The 15,460-nt window shown below is 39.5% G+C and overlaps 3 protein-coding genes across 3 annotated transcripts; 1 reads left to right on the top strand and 2 right to left on the bottom strand.

The window, feature by feature from the left end:
• Positions 1–333: 333 nt before the first annotated feature.
• On the top strand, positions 334–1,379 carry LOC101309502 (LOB domain-containing protein 39-like). The gene is made up of 2 exons (XM_004290911.1): positions 334–616; positions 729–1,379. The coding sequence occupies exons 1-2, from the start codon at positions 433–435 to the stop codon at positions 1,187–1,189; spliced, it is 645 nt and encodes a 214-aa protein (XP_004290959.1). The 5' UTR covers positions 334–432; the 3' UTR covers positions 1,190–1,379.
• A 2,321-nt stretch (positions 1,380–3,700) lies between these two features.
• On the bottom strand, positions 3,701–8,819 carry LOC101294336. The gene is made up of 6 exons (XM_004292705.1): positions 7,440–8,819; positions 6,246–6,365; positions 5,612–5,728; positions 5,440–5,529; positions 4,689–4,796; positions 3,701–4,158 (listed from the first exon to the last, which is right to left on the bottom strand). The coding sequence occupies exons 1-6, from the start codon at positions 8,817–8,819 to the stop codon at positions 4,084–4,086; spliced, it is 1,890 nt and encodes a 629-aa protein (XP_004292753.1). The 3' UTR covers positions 3,701–4,083.
• Positions 8,820–13,307: 4,488 nt separating this feature from the next.
• On the bottom strand, positions 13,308–15,402 carry LOC101309210. Its single transcript, XM_004290910.1, has 3 exons — positions 15,096–15,402; positions 14,329–14,390; positions 13,308–13,806 (listed from the first exon to the last, which is right to left on the bottom strand). The coding sequence occupies exons 1-3, from the start codon at positions 15,181–15,183 to the stop codon at positions 13,615–13,617; spliced, it is 342 nt and encodes a 113-aa protein (XP_004290958.1). The 5' UTR covers positions 15,184–15,402; the 3' UTR covers positions 13,308–13,614.
• Positions 15,403–15,460: the final 58 nt, after the last annotated feature.

The following is a 15,460-nucleotide window of genomic DNA, read 5'->3' as shown; positions in this document are numbered from 1 at the left end:
AACCCAGCCCCCAAAACGCAGCTTAAAAGATTGATAATCCAACGGTTAAGACCCCAAAAAGTCGCATGATTCAACGGCTGGATCAAGGTCGCGGAGACACGGAGCCGCGCTCTGTCTCGCCCAGAGTTTGGAAGATATTCCCTTCGACAAGACTAACCCATGTGGGTCGTGGGTCCCTCCTTCGAAAAGTCCTCACCGTCAAAAATCGCAACCGCTTAAACTCAACCATGGTTAAACACTTGACACACCCCACACCTTGCTCTCCACGCCTTATTACTCTCTAGTTGCTTCTATTCTGTTTACTCTCTCACTCTCTCTTTCTCTCTCAAACAACCAAAGCCAAAGCAAAAAATTTTGAATCCGAACGACAAAAGCCAAAGCAAAATTAAGATTAGGTTGAATCACTTACCTGAGTTTGATCGGACGGCGAAGATGAGCTGCAACGGTTGCCGAGTCCTACGGAAGGGGTGCAGTGAGACATGCGTACTGAGGTCCTGCCTCCGCTGGATCGATTCTCCCGAATCCCAAGGCTACGCCACCTTGTTCCTCGCCAAGTTTTTCGGCCGTAGCGACCTCTTGTCCTTCATCTCCGCCGTGCCTGAAAACCAACGCCCTGGTATATATTCTTTATTTATTTCTACATATATTTCATATACAAAATAAACAACAAACTGAGCATATAATGTGAAGGAATGAATTTGATTTTTTTTGTTGTTGTTGTATTTCAGCTCTTTTTCAGTCTCTGCTTTTTGAAGCGTGCGGGCGTACGGTGAACCCGGTGAGCGGAGCGGTGGGGATTCTCTCGAGCGGGAACTGGCACGTGTGTCACGCGGCGGTCCAGACGGTGTTATCCGGCGGTGTTTTGAGGCCGTTACCGGCGATGCTGACGCCAAACCTGGACGAATCATCCCAAGTCACTATCAACAGAGGCTCATGCGGAATTCAAAACCCCCGCTACACATCCGTACCGTCCATGTTCGACGACGACGTGGAGCCGTTGGATGTAGGACTCTCGCTGAAGCCGAATCTCGCGGCGGCCGGAGGAAGAGGACGAGCGAGGGGATGGAGCTGTGCAGTTGATCGAATGAGAGACACGGTGTCGTTTAGCTCCGAAGATTCGGTCATGACTACTAGCGGTGGCGGCGGCGGTTCGGACGGTGGCCGCAAGCTTTTGAACCTTTTTGTTTGAGCGACTCAGATTCTGTGTCTATGAAAGTATGAAACTATGAAGTATGAAAGCTATAAGAGAAGCATAGAGAGTGAGAGAGAGGGAGAGAGAGCTATTTTGTTGAACTGGTGAGGTCTAGAGTCTAGACTGTAGAAGAGAGTAATGTAATAAGAGGGAAAAATGGTAACCGGAGCCCGTCAGTTTTTTGTTGAAATTTTCCGGTGAAACTCTCTCTGTCTGCATTTTTAATTTTAACTTTTTAACTTAAGATTACGTTGATAATGGTGACGTCGTAATTGTCCGCAACTAAGTCTTGTCCTGGCCGCACGTCGTCGAATTAAGGCTTCTGAGAATTACAACTCTGGTTTTGAGTAGGAAGCTGGAGAACATTATCCGTCGGATGAAATTACCAAATGGTGAAATTAACTCTTGTGGTGCTCCATCTAATAAATGCTTTATCTTAATCCTGAAGTGGAGAACTTGAAGAACTAGGTAACCTACCATAATCTGCAAGTTTACTCTAACAGGGCTTTTCTCAAACAATGCTTTCACATTAGCTATTGAGTTGAAATCTTAAGCTATGCATGTGCGATGAGATGAATGTTTTATCAGATCGATATGATTCGGAGCAGTTCGGAGATGAAGTCATTGAAGGGAAATGTCATTATGCCTTTCTTTAAATATGGTCCTTGATTATTATTTTTTGAATGTTTTGTTATGTCTTCGGAACTTGGGTGGACTGAGCGTAGAAGACAACATTCACGAGGTTTATCAAGTTCAACTACAACTTTAATTGTTAACATGAGCGTTTTATATTTAGCTAATAACCAAACAATACAAATTCAGAATGCACGCGTGCGAATCATGCACCATTGAGACATGTTGTAGTACTCGAGAACGTTCCATACCTAAAGCGTTACCATATTAGTAACCAATACTAACTGTATGAAACCGTGGTCTTGGATGTAACTAAGTAAAATAATTATTTTTAAAATTAAATATTTTGTTTTTGTTGATTGTAAATCATTTCATTTACATCTAACCCCTCCTTGAACTGCAGCAAAATCTTATCGATATGGAAAGCCTACTTATTACTCAGAGAGGGGCTCTCTTTATGTATGTTTAGATCTGCTAGCTTGTACTTGAGCTTATGAGCCATTATGATGGAACTAATCACTGATGACCCCTGCAGTTCTGGGCAAGTGCATCAACCCAGTTTCACATGAATGCAGAAAGCTCCAGAGATAAACGCATCCCTATACTGTATAGATCACAGTGAAGCCACTGTGGAGGCATTTGTCTTATTGAGGTGATCACCGCCATAGAGGAACCAAATTCCTCCAGGCAAATCTAGGGGGGGTTCGAATTCAGGTTCAGAAAGGCACATCAAGTATTTGACTCCACTGTCATGGTGGCCAAGCAAAAGCACATCATAGACCCGAATTGAAGCATATGAAAAATGAAAGATGATTCATATTTTTGTGTTGGGTCCCGCCCTAAAAATTGTTAGTTCGGAGTTGGAAAAGGTGGAGAGAAGATGGGTGCGGTGCACGTCAGGCCCATCCACGGCCATCGGAAGTGGGTTCCACGGCATCGCCACCACCCAATTTCCCCTTTTCTTCTTTCTTTCTTTCTTTCTATTATTATTATTTTTGTTTCTTTATTGCTTTTTCATAACATAGTAAAAATGACCAGTCGAAAAAAAAACATAGTAAAAATGACGTTGCAAATCGTATCCCCCCAAAGACTTTGTTCTAATCCATTCGCTTCGCCTCGCCGCGTCTCTCAAAGATGCTGTGGGCCCCTCCCCGACCACTACTACTTAACCATGGTTACCACTGCGTGTCCCATCGGGGACATCCGATGGTTACCACTGCGTCTTCGGTTTGCTGCTTCTCTTGTTTTTTATTTATTGTTGGATAAAAAGCAGATGAGCAAGGGGCTCGGACTCACCGGCCCAACTACGGCAACAAATACGACTGCCGTACAAACCATATGACATTATCTCGCAGCTCACCGGATTGGTCTTTAGGTCTAAAAAACTCAGCGGATTAGTCTTTAGACCTAAAAAATTTTAAAAGAATCGTGTGATTTCATTTAAAAACAAATACACCGAGTGCTGGTTTATATATCTTTGAGAAATCTGTGAGGCATTTTCTTGACGTGCTAAAAAAATCAACACAAATATTGATAAGTTCTGACCAACGATATGAAGCTTTGTTCATCCATATTGCATAAAGCTAAAACTAATGCTTGGATAATTAAATGGAAAGCTGTTTGAAATAATCACAAAGATGACGATGAATCAGGTCACGAATGTAACCAAATATACACTCATTAACGGTTGTTGCCACAGCATGAACTTGAAGCATTTGCCTAACCCAGAATGGTATGAGATAGGGTAAATACTAAATAGGACGAAGGGGGTTAAAAACTCACTGTAGGCAGTCCTTTACTTTTTACCCCATATTTCTTATCCAATAGTTGGAAACCCATGATATTCCAGGAAAACAGATAAAACACAAGGTAAATCGTATGAATACCCACATATAAACATAACTTGCATAAACTATTGGACCAGACTAAGTTTAAAGCATCGCTACTGATATATTTACATATATATATATTCCACATACTTATGGAAGAAGTAGAGGTATACAAATTAATTTGATGTTTGACTACATAATTTACTGCTACCTATGACGCATGTAATATCAGTTGTTCCGCGTACCTCAAAAACAAAGGCCTCAGTTAAGCACTCTGCTGTTTTCATAAGCCACCACCAAGACCAACCAATTCGATCTCTCTTGTTATCCCTTCGGCTTCTTTTGCGGATTGGAAGGTAAAAATGAATGAAGGAAAAAGAATCTGATGTGATGTGATGTTAGCTGTTTAGGCAGTCATACCATATAGCTTTACACTTCTGCTATGAGGCTTGAAGGTACACGTTCCTGTTGTAGAATATGTGTTCTCAGGCTACATTCCTCAACCTGCTCATAAAAAGCAGCTTTTGTAGATAAGTTAAACTATTAGGGAAAAAGGACATGAATGTTCTATTGAGAATAAGAAAGTTGCACCACTCAACCTTTGCTCTGTAATGATAAATTAAACCTCCTCTCACACAAAATTCGGTGAAATTTCAGGGACATTGTGTTTCAGTCATGATCCTTATGAAGGTATCATGACTAGGTATCGATCTGAGGTAAAATTTGTGGTTCGCAGAAGCACAAGGAATAATGCTAATACTCCTATTATATTCTTATATCTGATAGTTTATATCCAGTGGATGGAGATGTGGTCAAGAGGAATATGAAAGAAGTATTTTTTGGCCCAATAATGATTCTTCCACCGTTAATGTCACATCTATCACTTTTCCTTTTCCCTACTGATATCTCCAGTGAGCAGAATTTATGGTCACCATTAAAAGAATAAGAAAAAAAAAACAAACTATATTTGCAAGTACTACTTCCTATCTATAGTTTGATTAATTCTTAAACTAAAACGAGTTAACAACAAGTACCTGCATGGCTGCAACTGTTGACAACAGATCTCTGCATTGACCAAGCAAAGCATGCTCCTTGACACTTACGTTTGCAAGTTCATCCGCCAAAGAGTTCACCTCCCCAACCTATAAGTTACAGATGTTTTCAGACCACTGGCAAATCAAGACTTTCATAAAGAACATTCAATAGTTGGACATTAAGGACTTCAAATGCATTGCCATAGATGTGTATGGCTCTCTCGCAATCAAAGCGGATACACTAAGAGCGACAGAAATAATTTGCATATAAATCGCTTCATGTTTATGGCCACTGAGAGATAAGATATTGATAAATGAAAACCCACTGAAAATATATGAAACTCTAAAAGCCCGTACAGGCAGGGTAAGTTCTGAAGTACTCAATTTGACCATATGTAGAAGCAACAGTAGCTCACTGTCCCTCTTTGAGTCTTTGGAACTCACTTGTATGATTGTATCATCTCAGACTACTAGTATATACTACCACACCATTTCTTTTTTAATCAACAAACCCCCAGTAGGACTCCAACAGTAGACTGTAGATTGTTTTTTTTTTTTTTTTTTTTTTTTAAAAGGACTCTAATCGTAGAATGAGTCGGTCTTGGAAGGCCCAACAAGACCTCAGATGGCCTTGAAATCAAGTTAAAAACTTGTCCACCCTCTATTAAGGTCACAAGACAAGTGGAGGCCCAAGCCCAACAAACCAATAACCATAAAGATGACAGGGACTATTAAGTTTGAGAAAAATCACCTTAGATAATAATAAGCATATTGATGATGCCATTGCCTGCATCACATCAACTGCTGAAGAAATAGCGTCCTTCACATTGTGGACATCTGCCTGTAGCAATAAAATTGGAAATAAACTGTCACTAGCTATAGTGAGAACCAGGTAAAGAAAGAGGTATGAGAAAGACCCATACCCTTGCTCCATCAACCACTGGAAGGCGGAGTGTGCTAGCCCTCAAAGCTTCAATGGCACCGGACAAGGAATTAGAGTAATCCCGATCCAGAAGGGAACACTCTTCCAAATATGTCATCTGCACCCATGAAGCAAAATAAAATTAAAACTTAACAGTCAATAAATCAAATTGTAAACAAACCAGTGCATGACTTCCAGTACAAAAAGTATGATCATAGAAGCTCACAAGGGAGCAGTGATTATTATTCTTAAAGAGCACAGGAAAGCAGTCACAGATGAAACTTCAAGCCAATGGGGTATGGGGGATTCACAAAAGAAAAAAAAAATTCAGAACTACGACTCTTCATTATTCTTCTATTTAATACTCTGGCAGTCAACTTTAGATTGCAAGCTCAGTCCCTCAAGGTAAAACAAAAAAGCCCAGAAAAATGGGAGGGACGTATACATATGTGCAAGCATGAGAGTGAGAGTTGAATACATGCAAAACTAGGACAAAATGACATTTAAATACCGTATACAAATCTAATTATTGAAAATTTAAGGAGGGGTATAAGATAGAACTTCGTCAAACGGTCATGACAAGAAATCGGAAAAATTCAAGCAAAACTGGCAGAAGATTCAAACAAAGATCTTACTTGGCCCTGGAGGATGGAAGTTAACTTCAAATTTTGCCTCAGTAGTTGTAACTCAGTTCTTTTGGCTCTAACAGATTCCCGGAGTTTTGAAGTTGTTATCCATGCATTGTATAAACTTCTCTGATGAAAAGCAGAAATTCCAGTTAGACAACAAAAATTTCAGTTAAAAGGTTTGATCTATTGAAACAGAAAAATCCAACACCAATGAGATAGTTGTAAATTAACATTCAAATTTAACATACATCAAAGGGGTAGTAAGTATCCACAGTATTTTAGAATCTTTTCCAACCCAAAAACTTTACCGACTAACATCCAGTCATAGCTATTTCAATTTTGTCATGGACTCTAGTAGAATAAAAGAAACACAAAAAGAGCCTAATTTTCTCCCATAGAAACTATGCAAAACTACAATGCAGTATCTCACCCAACAAGATAAAGTCAAACCTGCATCATCATGTAAATGACCTATCAATATTCAGTTATTTTTGTGCAAACAGCCTATCAAGCTAACCCGCCCTACAGGTTCTCATATTTTATATCTGCAGCCAGATGCATTCATTGAATCACAGCCTTTAGAAGGAAACAGGAACAGAAATTTTGCCTAGCTGCATATATCAGACACTTCTTTATGCAAGCATATGCTTCACAATAACCTACCCCAAAGGTTCTCATATCTTATATCTGCAGCCAGATGCATTCATTAAAATAGAGCCTTTAGAAGGAAACACAATAAAAGTTTTGCCTAGCCACATCTATGAAAGACTTCTTTTCTTTATACAAGATTATGCATCACATGATAACCTATCATTCAATGAAATAGAAAGAAGAAATCAAAATTGCCTTAACTTCGCTCAGTATTGAAGCAAATACAGTTTCCACAAAACACACAACACTAACTAGTTTCGGTTACAAATCTATATCAACTAGTCAACTATGAGCATTTCAGAAATAACTATTATAACAAAACTGAAAGGGGTGCCATTAGCAAACAAGTTATCAAAGACCTGAACTGCAGCCAAACGAATTGCAAAGATACTCATGTCCAAGAAGCCGAAAAGATATCAAAAATTCCCCTATATATCAAGGCTCAGAGAAACAACAAAAACATAACAGTACAAGCTTATATCATCCAATGTAAGCAAAACATAATAGTTGCGTATTAAAGACAATGGGGATTAAGTCCAGGAGACATACCTCTGCATTGGACCTCTGTGCAGCTAGTGCAGCATTAGCTCTAGCATTTACGAAACGCAACTGCAACTGCCGGTTATGTAAGAGCCTCAACACATGTGCATACTCTATCTGTTCCTCCCCAGTCTTCCCTCTTCGAACATCAGCAGCAAAACTTAAAACCGAAGGAATGTTGCTCAAATTACTACTTGGTGTAGCTGACACTCCATTCCTTACTCGAGAAGGGCTCACTCCCCTCGAAGGGGACGATACAGATGGCCTGCTGAGCTTACTTGGCGATGCAGGCCTAGCAGATCCACGAATTGGGGATAACTGGCCTCTGCTATTCACAACACCTCGAGGAGATGACACAGGACTATCAACAGATAACCTATTCAACTCATTAACCTTAGGAGATGCTATAATTCTTGCTCCATTAGCCTTATACTCAGACTGCCTGCGCAAGAGATTGTTAGTCTCTTGCATAAACCTGGCCGGAACCACTATCCCTCTAGGCCGTGGCGCTTGTCCAACAGCACCAGAGACACCTCCACCGAGCTCATGAGGCCCCGAATTGGAACTACCAGAAGACACACTATCGGTATCAGACGATGCCACAGCTTCAGACTGTGTAACTCTCACCGACTTAGCTTCATCAACAGACTCAGTAGCTTTCACAGAACCCAAATTACACGAAATTGACCTCAACCTCCCATCAAGATCATTCCCCAGCGAGTTTTGCAATGCCCTAACCACATTGGAGCCAGATCCATTCACCTTCTTCCTCTCCACCGTACAATCCAAGCTCTTCGTCATACACGTGTCCGGCCTCAACCTCGCCGGCCACCGGTACTGATCCATCGGCCTCGAATTCTCACTCTGATCCGGCCTCGCCGGCGTCGAAACCTTCCTCCTCTCCGGCGTGCCTTTCCTCGCAGTCGGAGACGGCGCTCGCTTCGCTTTACTCACCTGAAGCGAGTACGACTCCCCCTGAAACGAAACCGATAAACTCCTCGTCGACGTAACCAGCAGCTTCTGAGCCGCCGACATTTCACCGCCGGCGGCAGCTCCGTTCCCGGTCCTCAAATCCAACGAGTTCGGCCGAGGCGTCGCCGCTCTCCTCCTCTCCACCGACTGCGACCGCCTCAACGTCTGCGGCGTCGGCATCGGACTCGCCGCGGCGGTTCTGGACACCACCGGCGACGGACATCGCTTCGAATTGGAACAATTAGACGAAGCCGTGGAGGAAGAAGACGACATGTAGCGGGAGGTGACCTCTCGAGCCTTGGGACGGCGATGAGCGACGCCATTTTCGGGGTCGGAGGGTAATAAAGGAGGCCTGGTTCCGTTCTGAGGACGACCGGCGGCTTTGGGATTCAATGTCGTCGATACAGCAGCTACCATCTCAGAAACTCAATTTTCGATTCAAATCTCATCCTCCAAAAACCCTAATTCCTCTGGAAATTCAAAATTGCCGAACTCCAAATTCTAGTGTAGCTCTCTCTCACTCCTCTGAGAAATAAATCAAATCAAATTAAATATAAATTAAAAAGGAGAAATCGGAAAAGAGAAAAAGGTGAGGTCGGAGTGAGAGTGAGAGTGAGAGTGAGAGAGAGGGGAGGTTGATTTTGTCAGGGTGCTTTTGGGAAAGAGCAAGATGATCGGGTTGGGATTATATGACCGTTACGACTAAGCCGGCGAGAGAAGAACAAGTTGTATTTTAGCCGAGATTTGGGAAGCATAACTGTCGTGCTAGACGCCACCCCGTGTCTGGGCTTTTGCAAAAATTAATTTATTTTTATTTAAAAATTATGTTTTTGTTTTTCTTTCCGTTTTAGTCCTGGGTCGTCTATTTTGAATTTTTCTTTGTTTAATTTGTACGCGCTGGGTTTTGGGTCATGGGCACTTTATTGTTAATTAAGAACTGTTACTCGCGCGGGTGGGGGTGGTTTGGTAAATGGACAGAGTGTAGTGAGTTGCGTAGGTACACGTGGCAGGGAGTGTATGTTTTTTACAGAGAGAGATGCGAATTGAATCTTCGAAGAGACGTTACGTGGGGGTAAATCATTCATTTTTTGATACGGAGTTGACCGTTTTAGTTGCCCAAAACCTAGAAAATCATAGAGTTTTTGGATTTTACGATCATTATTGGTTTTGTAAATTATCCTTTGAAATCACTCGATAAGAGAGTATATAACTATACATACGAGGAGGATGTGTCACATGATTCGAGTATAATTTTTCAAGTTTGATAAGTAAATTATTGTAAAATTATATTTAATATTAAAAAGATTTAATTGTGGTTGTATTATAATGTAAAGATTGACGCACTTAATTAATTCGAAGTGAAATTTGACATATTTCTAGCCTAAGACTTAGAATCAGTATACTTTTCAATAACATAAACAACTTTTCTAGATTCTTAAGATTGCATGTTATAGCTCCTTGAATAATTCTTTGCCGCACTTTATTTTATGGCTCTTTCTAGCTTTGTAGACTATATATAGAGACAACTCAATGTTGTGCCACTTGCATAAGGAGCGTTTCCTTTTCTTTTCTTTTCTTTCTTGATCCTTTGGTCTGCTTTCAATCTTTCATTACCAGTACCCTGATCGAGTTTGGTTTTTTCCAGATTTTCCAAACGAGAAGGCCGGCGAATTATGAAAGGAAATGTCACCAATAATTAACCTAATTAGCAAAGACAAACTAACAAGGCTACCTAGAAAACTTAGGATCTTATAAAAGTGTAAAGGACAATCTCACATCCTGCTTTTGTGTTTAGTAACTTCATTAGTCTTTGAGTTTATTTCAAGTCACACTAAGTATTGCATATCTTCCTGGACCAAGCAATGCATATAATTAGACAACAGATACAACCACCTCCCCTACTCTTGTTAAACTATGTATCTAATTATAACATTACTCATATGCATCTAAATTATTTTCATTATGTTAATCAACATTCACCATTTTAGGTAGTGTACGTATCATATAAATATGCATGAGGCATTTTAAAAACTCTAAACTATGATGTAATCACTACAATTAATTATGTGAATGGTTCAGGAGGGTACCCTCATTAAAATTGCACGTTTTTATAACAAGTAGCTAGTCAATCAATTAAAGGACTTAACAATACATAACAACCATTAGTATTGTCTAAGAGAACACTATTTTGGTGTACGAAGATGCATGGCAATTGACCTTAATCAAAAAAGAAAAAGAAAAAACATGGCGTTATTTAGAACTTATAAGTTTCTATTTGTAACTTTGTTTAATGTTATTTATTTTTGTTTTCCAACCCAAGTGATCGACCAGTTATTTCACATTAGTTTTTCTCCCAGCTAGGTGTTGTTTGAGCTCGGACTTCACTTCCACAGCAGTGCCTCTCCAAATCCATGCCATGTAGGGTAATTATTGAAGAAACTATACTGCAAGGCTTATGTGCTAGCCCTGCTTCAGATTTGAATAGATACGAACCATGTAATTCACTCAATTATGAATATAGGTAGCTGTATAATTACTTCGTCGAATTTTGGTTTGTGGTAGCTCCTTTGTTCAAGCAACATGAAGGTTACATCAATCTTTCCCTTTTTTGTTTGCTTATCGAGCACTACTCTACTATATGAGCCTAAATATCTGTAGCTAAGCAATGAGAACGAGATCGAGCTAGGGCATCTCTAACACTAAAAGCCCTAAAGACAGTAACACATGAAAGCATGCGAAGCATGTTCATGAATAATTTACAGGACCACTCCCAATTCAGTTTGGTCCCTAAAACCTTTATCATAAACTTCATGTTGGAGCATAGTGTTATATATCAATCAACTATATAATCTGTATATATATACAGCAGGAGAAAAGATATATAGAAAGAGAAATAGATAAGAGCAGAGAGAGACATAATGATGAACAGGAGGGTAGCTATATACAAAGCAAAGCAAGCATTTCAGAATTAATAAGAAAGGAATCTACGGAGAAATGATGAAAAACTTGCCTAATGATATGGATGAATTAGCTGACACAGAAGCTCAACCGGGTGCGATTGATATGATCATCATCGATCATATCCATGGCCTCCAAATCCCAGTTGCTCATTCTCGATGCATGAATGAATTGATAGCTGAGAAAAGAACAGGTCCCTCTGAATAAATGGGGTTATGAATTTACCATATACGATATTATTTCTTGCTTTGTGTGTTTGAGAAAAATGGAGGAGATGGAAAATAGAAGAGGAGCATCTAAATAATTTTCTGGGAGGCTCCGTCCCCTCTGGTGTGCATGTAATGTCTGCTTCGATCTGTCCCCAGGTCCCTTTAACTCCGTTTTGCTTTGGACATGTGTCTGTCTTATAGGGGTCCCACGTCGCCTTCTCTTTGTTGCACTATGAGTCCCTATGTGAAGCTTTGTGGTATGGTCTATTCTATATGATGGGGGCTTGATTTGGACACCTTGAGGTATGATGCATTGTTTCTACTATATAATGAGATGAGATTTACATGTAATATTTTAAACCTTAGATCGTTTAAAAACTAGTTAGTTTACATAAAATTATATTGAGAATCCGTAACGGTGTAGAAGACAATTATAAGAATTCTCTAATTTATCGATTCATTAATAGAAAGTATAAATTTTCCGAACATGTTAGAGTAATGATCAAACTATATTTGTAAACTATATTTGTACTTAATCACACAAGTGGACGAACTGGTAAGAACCTACGTGTAGAACTGTTCAAATCCCTTGACGCTGATTGAGCTTCAATCAAGAGTGAGGAAATGTTCTAACATGATATCTTGGTAACATGACTTGGTTTCTATGCCCTAAAAGTCTTTGAGAAAACCATGTGATATCGGTCGACAACCTACCATGACTTTCAAACGGTCCAAAATGTGTGAAGGCGAGTCCTCTAAGTCTCTAACGACACAAGTTCGTGGGTGTAGAGAACAAACTCCGTAGATCCCGATCAAATCGATGCAAGCATTCTACAATCACAACCTTTTGATTGACCTACTCTAGCCTCTATGTACATAACGTAAAAGAGTAGTTAAGACGCACAAATGATGATGCATTGAAAATTTGGTATTGCAAGGTTTTCAGAAATTCGTCGAAACCCTGATACTGATTGAATTTCCAGACTTCAATAAGATGAAAACCAAAGCAATACTGTTATTAGCTACTCACATCAACTCCCAAGAGCGACTTTCCTAGCTACAAACCATTAGAAGTCACTCTCATCCATCAAAAACACAACATTAGTTAGTAGAATCCAGCCCACCAACCTACATTACAGTACAACATTACATATGAAGTACAGCTTAATCTCGACAAATGCTGGAAAATTTGGACTGAATCGGAGTCGGAACACGTAACACTCGGGGGATTAACTTGTTAATTACGACATGATTACTTAATTTACTTAACATAGCATTAGTAATGCTTCTAAGCTTGATCATGGTTAGGCCACTTTGAAAGTTACATGATTAGTTTCTCTTTTGAGGAGGAGAATGATATAGATTTTGCTTTGCTTGGTCCAGTGGCTAGCTTTAATCACTGGCTACAATTTCATTTTCCAGTATTTGCAAAGCCAGAAAAAGAGGAGGGTAAGTAGGGACAACCATTTTTCTTTTGCATCTCTTATCATGATCTTGACCCTTTCAATCTTTTGTGCAACTTTGCCTCCTAATTTATCCCATAAAGCAAGTGTTGTAATTTGGGTACTTAATATACTTAGTTTAATTAACAACCATAACTAAGTATGAAGTAGAAAAGAAGTTCAGATAAAAGGTTTGGGACCTTCAAAAATTATATGAACACCAAAGTTTCATGAAAATACCCACTATTTATCATTTTGCAAGGAAAAATCTTACTCTTTGGTATGAAATTAAAGATAAATGCATGAAATTAAGGATGAATGCATGAAATTAAGTACCAAGTATTTAATATCACTCCCAGAGATTCATGACTCCTAGAAGGCACAAGAAACTTGCATGATCATGAAAATGATCACAACTAATACACACATATAAAAGGGATTACATGCTTCAGAGTAGTAGTCTGTATTGTCTGCTTGGGCATGCCACATTATACACATAACTACGATGCATAGGAACTAATTACTTGTTCAAAGTACTTAAACAACGACCATTGCAGTTAACATCGAGATTAATTGATGCTGGAGGAACAAGGTTTGATCTTGTTAAGGAGAAACAATTGGGCTGGGAGGATGAGGAGGCGAAAGTGAAGGCTTTGGGATATAGGGGATTAATGGCGCATTGTGCTCGATGGGACCAGGTCTAATGGAAGCTTTTGAACTCGGAGAAGGATCGATGGGGCGGTAATCATCCAGATTTACATTGCCTGTGTGCCTGTGATTGTATCCACTGATCACCTGTAGTTTTCGGAAACAAAAACAATTCAATCACGTGCACCATGATGTTAAACAATACTGATCCTTGATATTTTTAAAAACTTGTTTTGATATGTGCGGGTTATGCTCAAGCTATGTAGTTTTCAGATTTCTAATCCAGTATTTAGCATTGCTTTAATACTCAGAAGATCTTTCAGTGGTTGATTTGGCAGAGAAAACTAAAAGTTTATTCAGGGTAATGCTAGCAGGTTTTGGTGCTTATTGGCTTTGCGTTTTCAAGTGCCAAAAGTCTTTTAGCCTTTGGTAGAATATCATTCACCAAACAAAAATAAAAGCATTTGGCAGAAAAAATAGCTAGAAGTGCTTCCTGGGTTCTTCGGAGCAAGTGCTTTTGCGAGTAGTACTTTCACGTGTTTACAATAAGCACTTATTCTCTAGCAAGCCTACCACAAAAGTGCTCCAAGCAAAAGTGCTAATGAGCGCTGCCAATTATCAAATCTCCAAAGAACTAGCAACAATGACAGTCAATTACAGTTCATGTACCTTGAGACTCCTGCTTGTACTTGTCATTTTCAAACCATCACCATGGTGGTTAACAAGAATATCTGAAAAAGAAAAAAAGAACACCAAGTGATTGTAGTTTCAGCACTTTTGATATTATGTTTGATTCGACATCAACCCAAATTGTGATAGATATAGACTTGGAGATATAAATCAACTTTTACGTATGCTTCACTGGCTGACAGATCAACTCTAAGTCTCTAACACTAGAAACACATGCAAATCGAATTGTATGTATTCAACAAAAACATCAGGAAGAAATTTGGTATTTACACAAGAAGAAAATTCAAAACTGGATAGAGATATTGGCTGCGCAGCCTGTCAGCCTGTGCCACTATTATAATTCAGGCACCAATAACTCGATCAGACCAAAATTTACTGGCTTAAACACCAAGATCAGGGAGTGAAAACATTATCACTAGTCACAATTTAAATAAATAGAGGAGAACTGCTAGCTCCAAAGTAAAATAAGCAGATTATGCTTAAAACGGTTACTGATTATCCATGCAATAACAGAAAAGAACAGATCCTTTTAGTACTGAGCTGGGGTCCTAAGCACAGAACCAAAAGCCATATTTGGATTTGTCCCATACAAATGGGGCTTAATATTAACATTTGGGAAATCATAAGGGAACCAAATCATTTTCTTTCCTATTATAAACAGGTAATAAGAAAAGGCCAAACTCAATCCATCAAGGAATCACATAAAACAGAAAAAACCAAATCAAAGTTCCAAGAATCATTAATACCTGGAAATAAGGAGGCTTTTCTGCTGCTAGAGACACCAAGGAACATAAGCACCAAAACCAAAGCCCACAACCCAGAAGCCTTCTTCATAATGCAGAAAATATAAGAAACACCAAAGATTTTGCTTCAAGGATTTTCAAACATTCCCTCCTAAGAAACACAACCCATGAAAGAGTAGTAATAATGGAGCAGGAAAGAGAGGAACCGCCGGCGTTCTGGACCAGTTGAGTTCAGCAAAGTCAAGACCAGGATTTCCGGGGAGATAACAAGAGGGAAGGAATGGACTAGCTAGCAAGTTAAGAAGGAGCCCATGTCTTGCATTTTGAAGAGTGTTGGGGTTTTAATATTTCGCGGTGGTAAAGTGAAA

This window comes from Fragaria vesca, linkage group LG2, assembly GCF_000184155.1.
Source record: "Fragaria vesca subsp. vesca linkage group LG2, FraVesHawaii_1.0, whole genome shotgun sequence".
Taxonomy (NCBI): Eukaryota; Viridiplantae; Streptophyta; class Magnoliopsida; order Rosales; family Rosaceae; genus Fragaria; species Fragaria vesca.
Note: the sequence above shows the minus strand (reverse complement) of the source record. Positions and strands in the feature narration are given on the sequence as shown.

Coding starts and splice junctions, on each gene's coding strand:
- LOC101309210 (XM_004290910.1), bottom strand. CDS start 15,183: ATGAAGAAGGCTTCTGGGTTGTGGGCTTTGGTTTTGGTGCTTATGTTC. Junction 14,391..15,095: donor AAAAGCCTCCTTATTTCCAG/GTATTAATGATT, acceptor TTTCTTTTTCAG/ATATTCTTGTTAACCACCAT. Junction 13,807..14,328: donor GTACAAGCAGGAGTCTCAAG/GTACATGAACTG, acceptor CGAAAACTACAG/GTGATCAGTGGATACAATCA.
- LOC101309502 (XM_004290911.1), top strand. CDS start 433: ATGAGCTGCAACGGTTGCCGAGTCCTACGGAAGGGGTGCAGTGAGACA. Junction 617..728: donor GCCTGAAAACCAACGCCCTG/GTATATATTCTT, acceptor GTTGTATTTCAG/CTCTTTTTCAGTCTCTGCTT.
- LOC101294336 (XM_004292705.1), bottom strand. CDS start 8,819: ATGGTAGCTGCTGTATCGACGACATTGAATCCCAAAGCCGCCGGTCGT. Junction 6,366..7,439: donor CACAGAGGTCCAATGCAGAG/GTATGTCTCCTG, acceptor GCTTTTCATCAG/AGAAGTTTATACAATGCATG. Junction 4,797..5,439: donor TATGCTTATTATTATCTAAG/GTGATTTTTCTC, acceptor TGTAACTTATAG/GTTGGGGAGGTGAACTCTTT.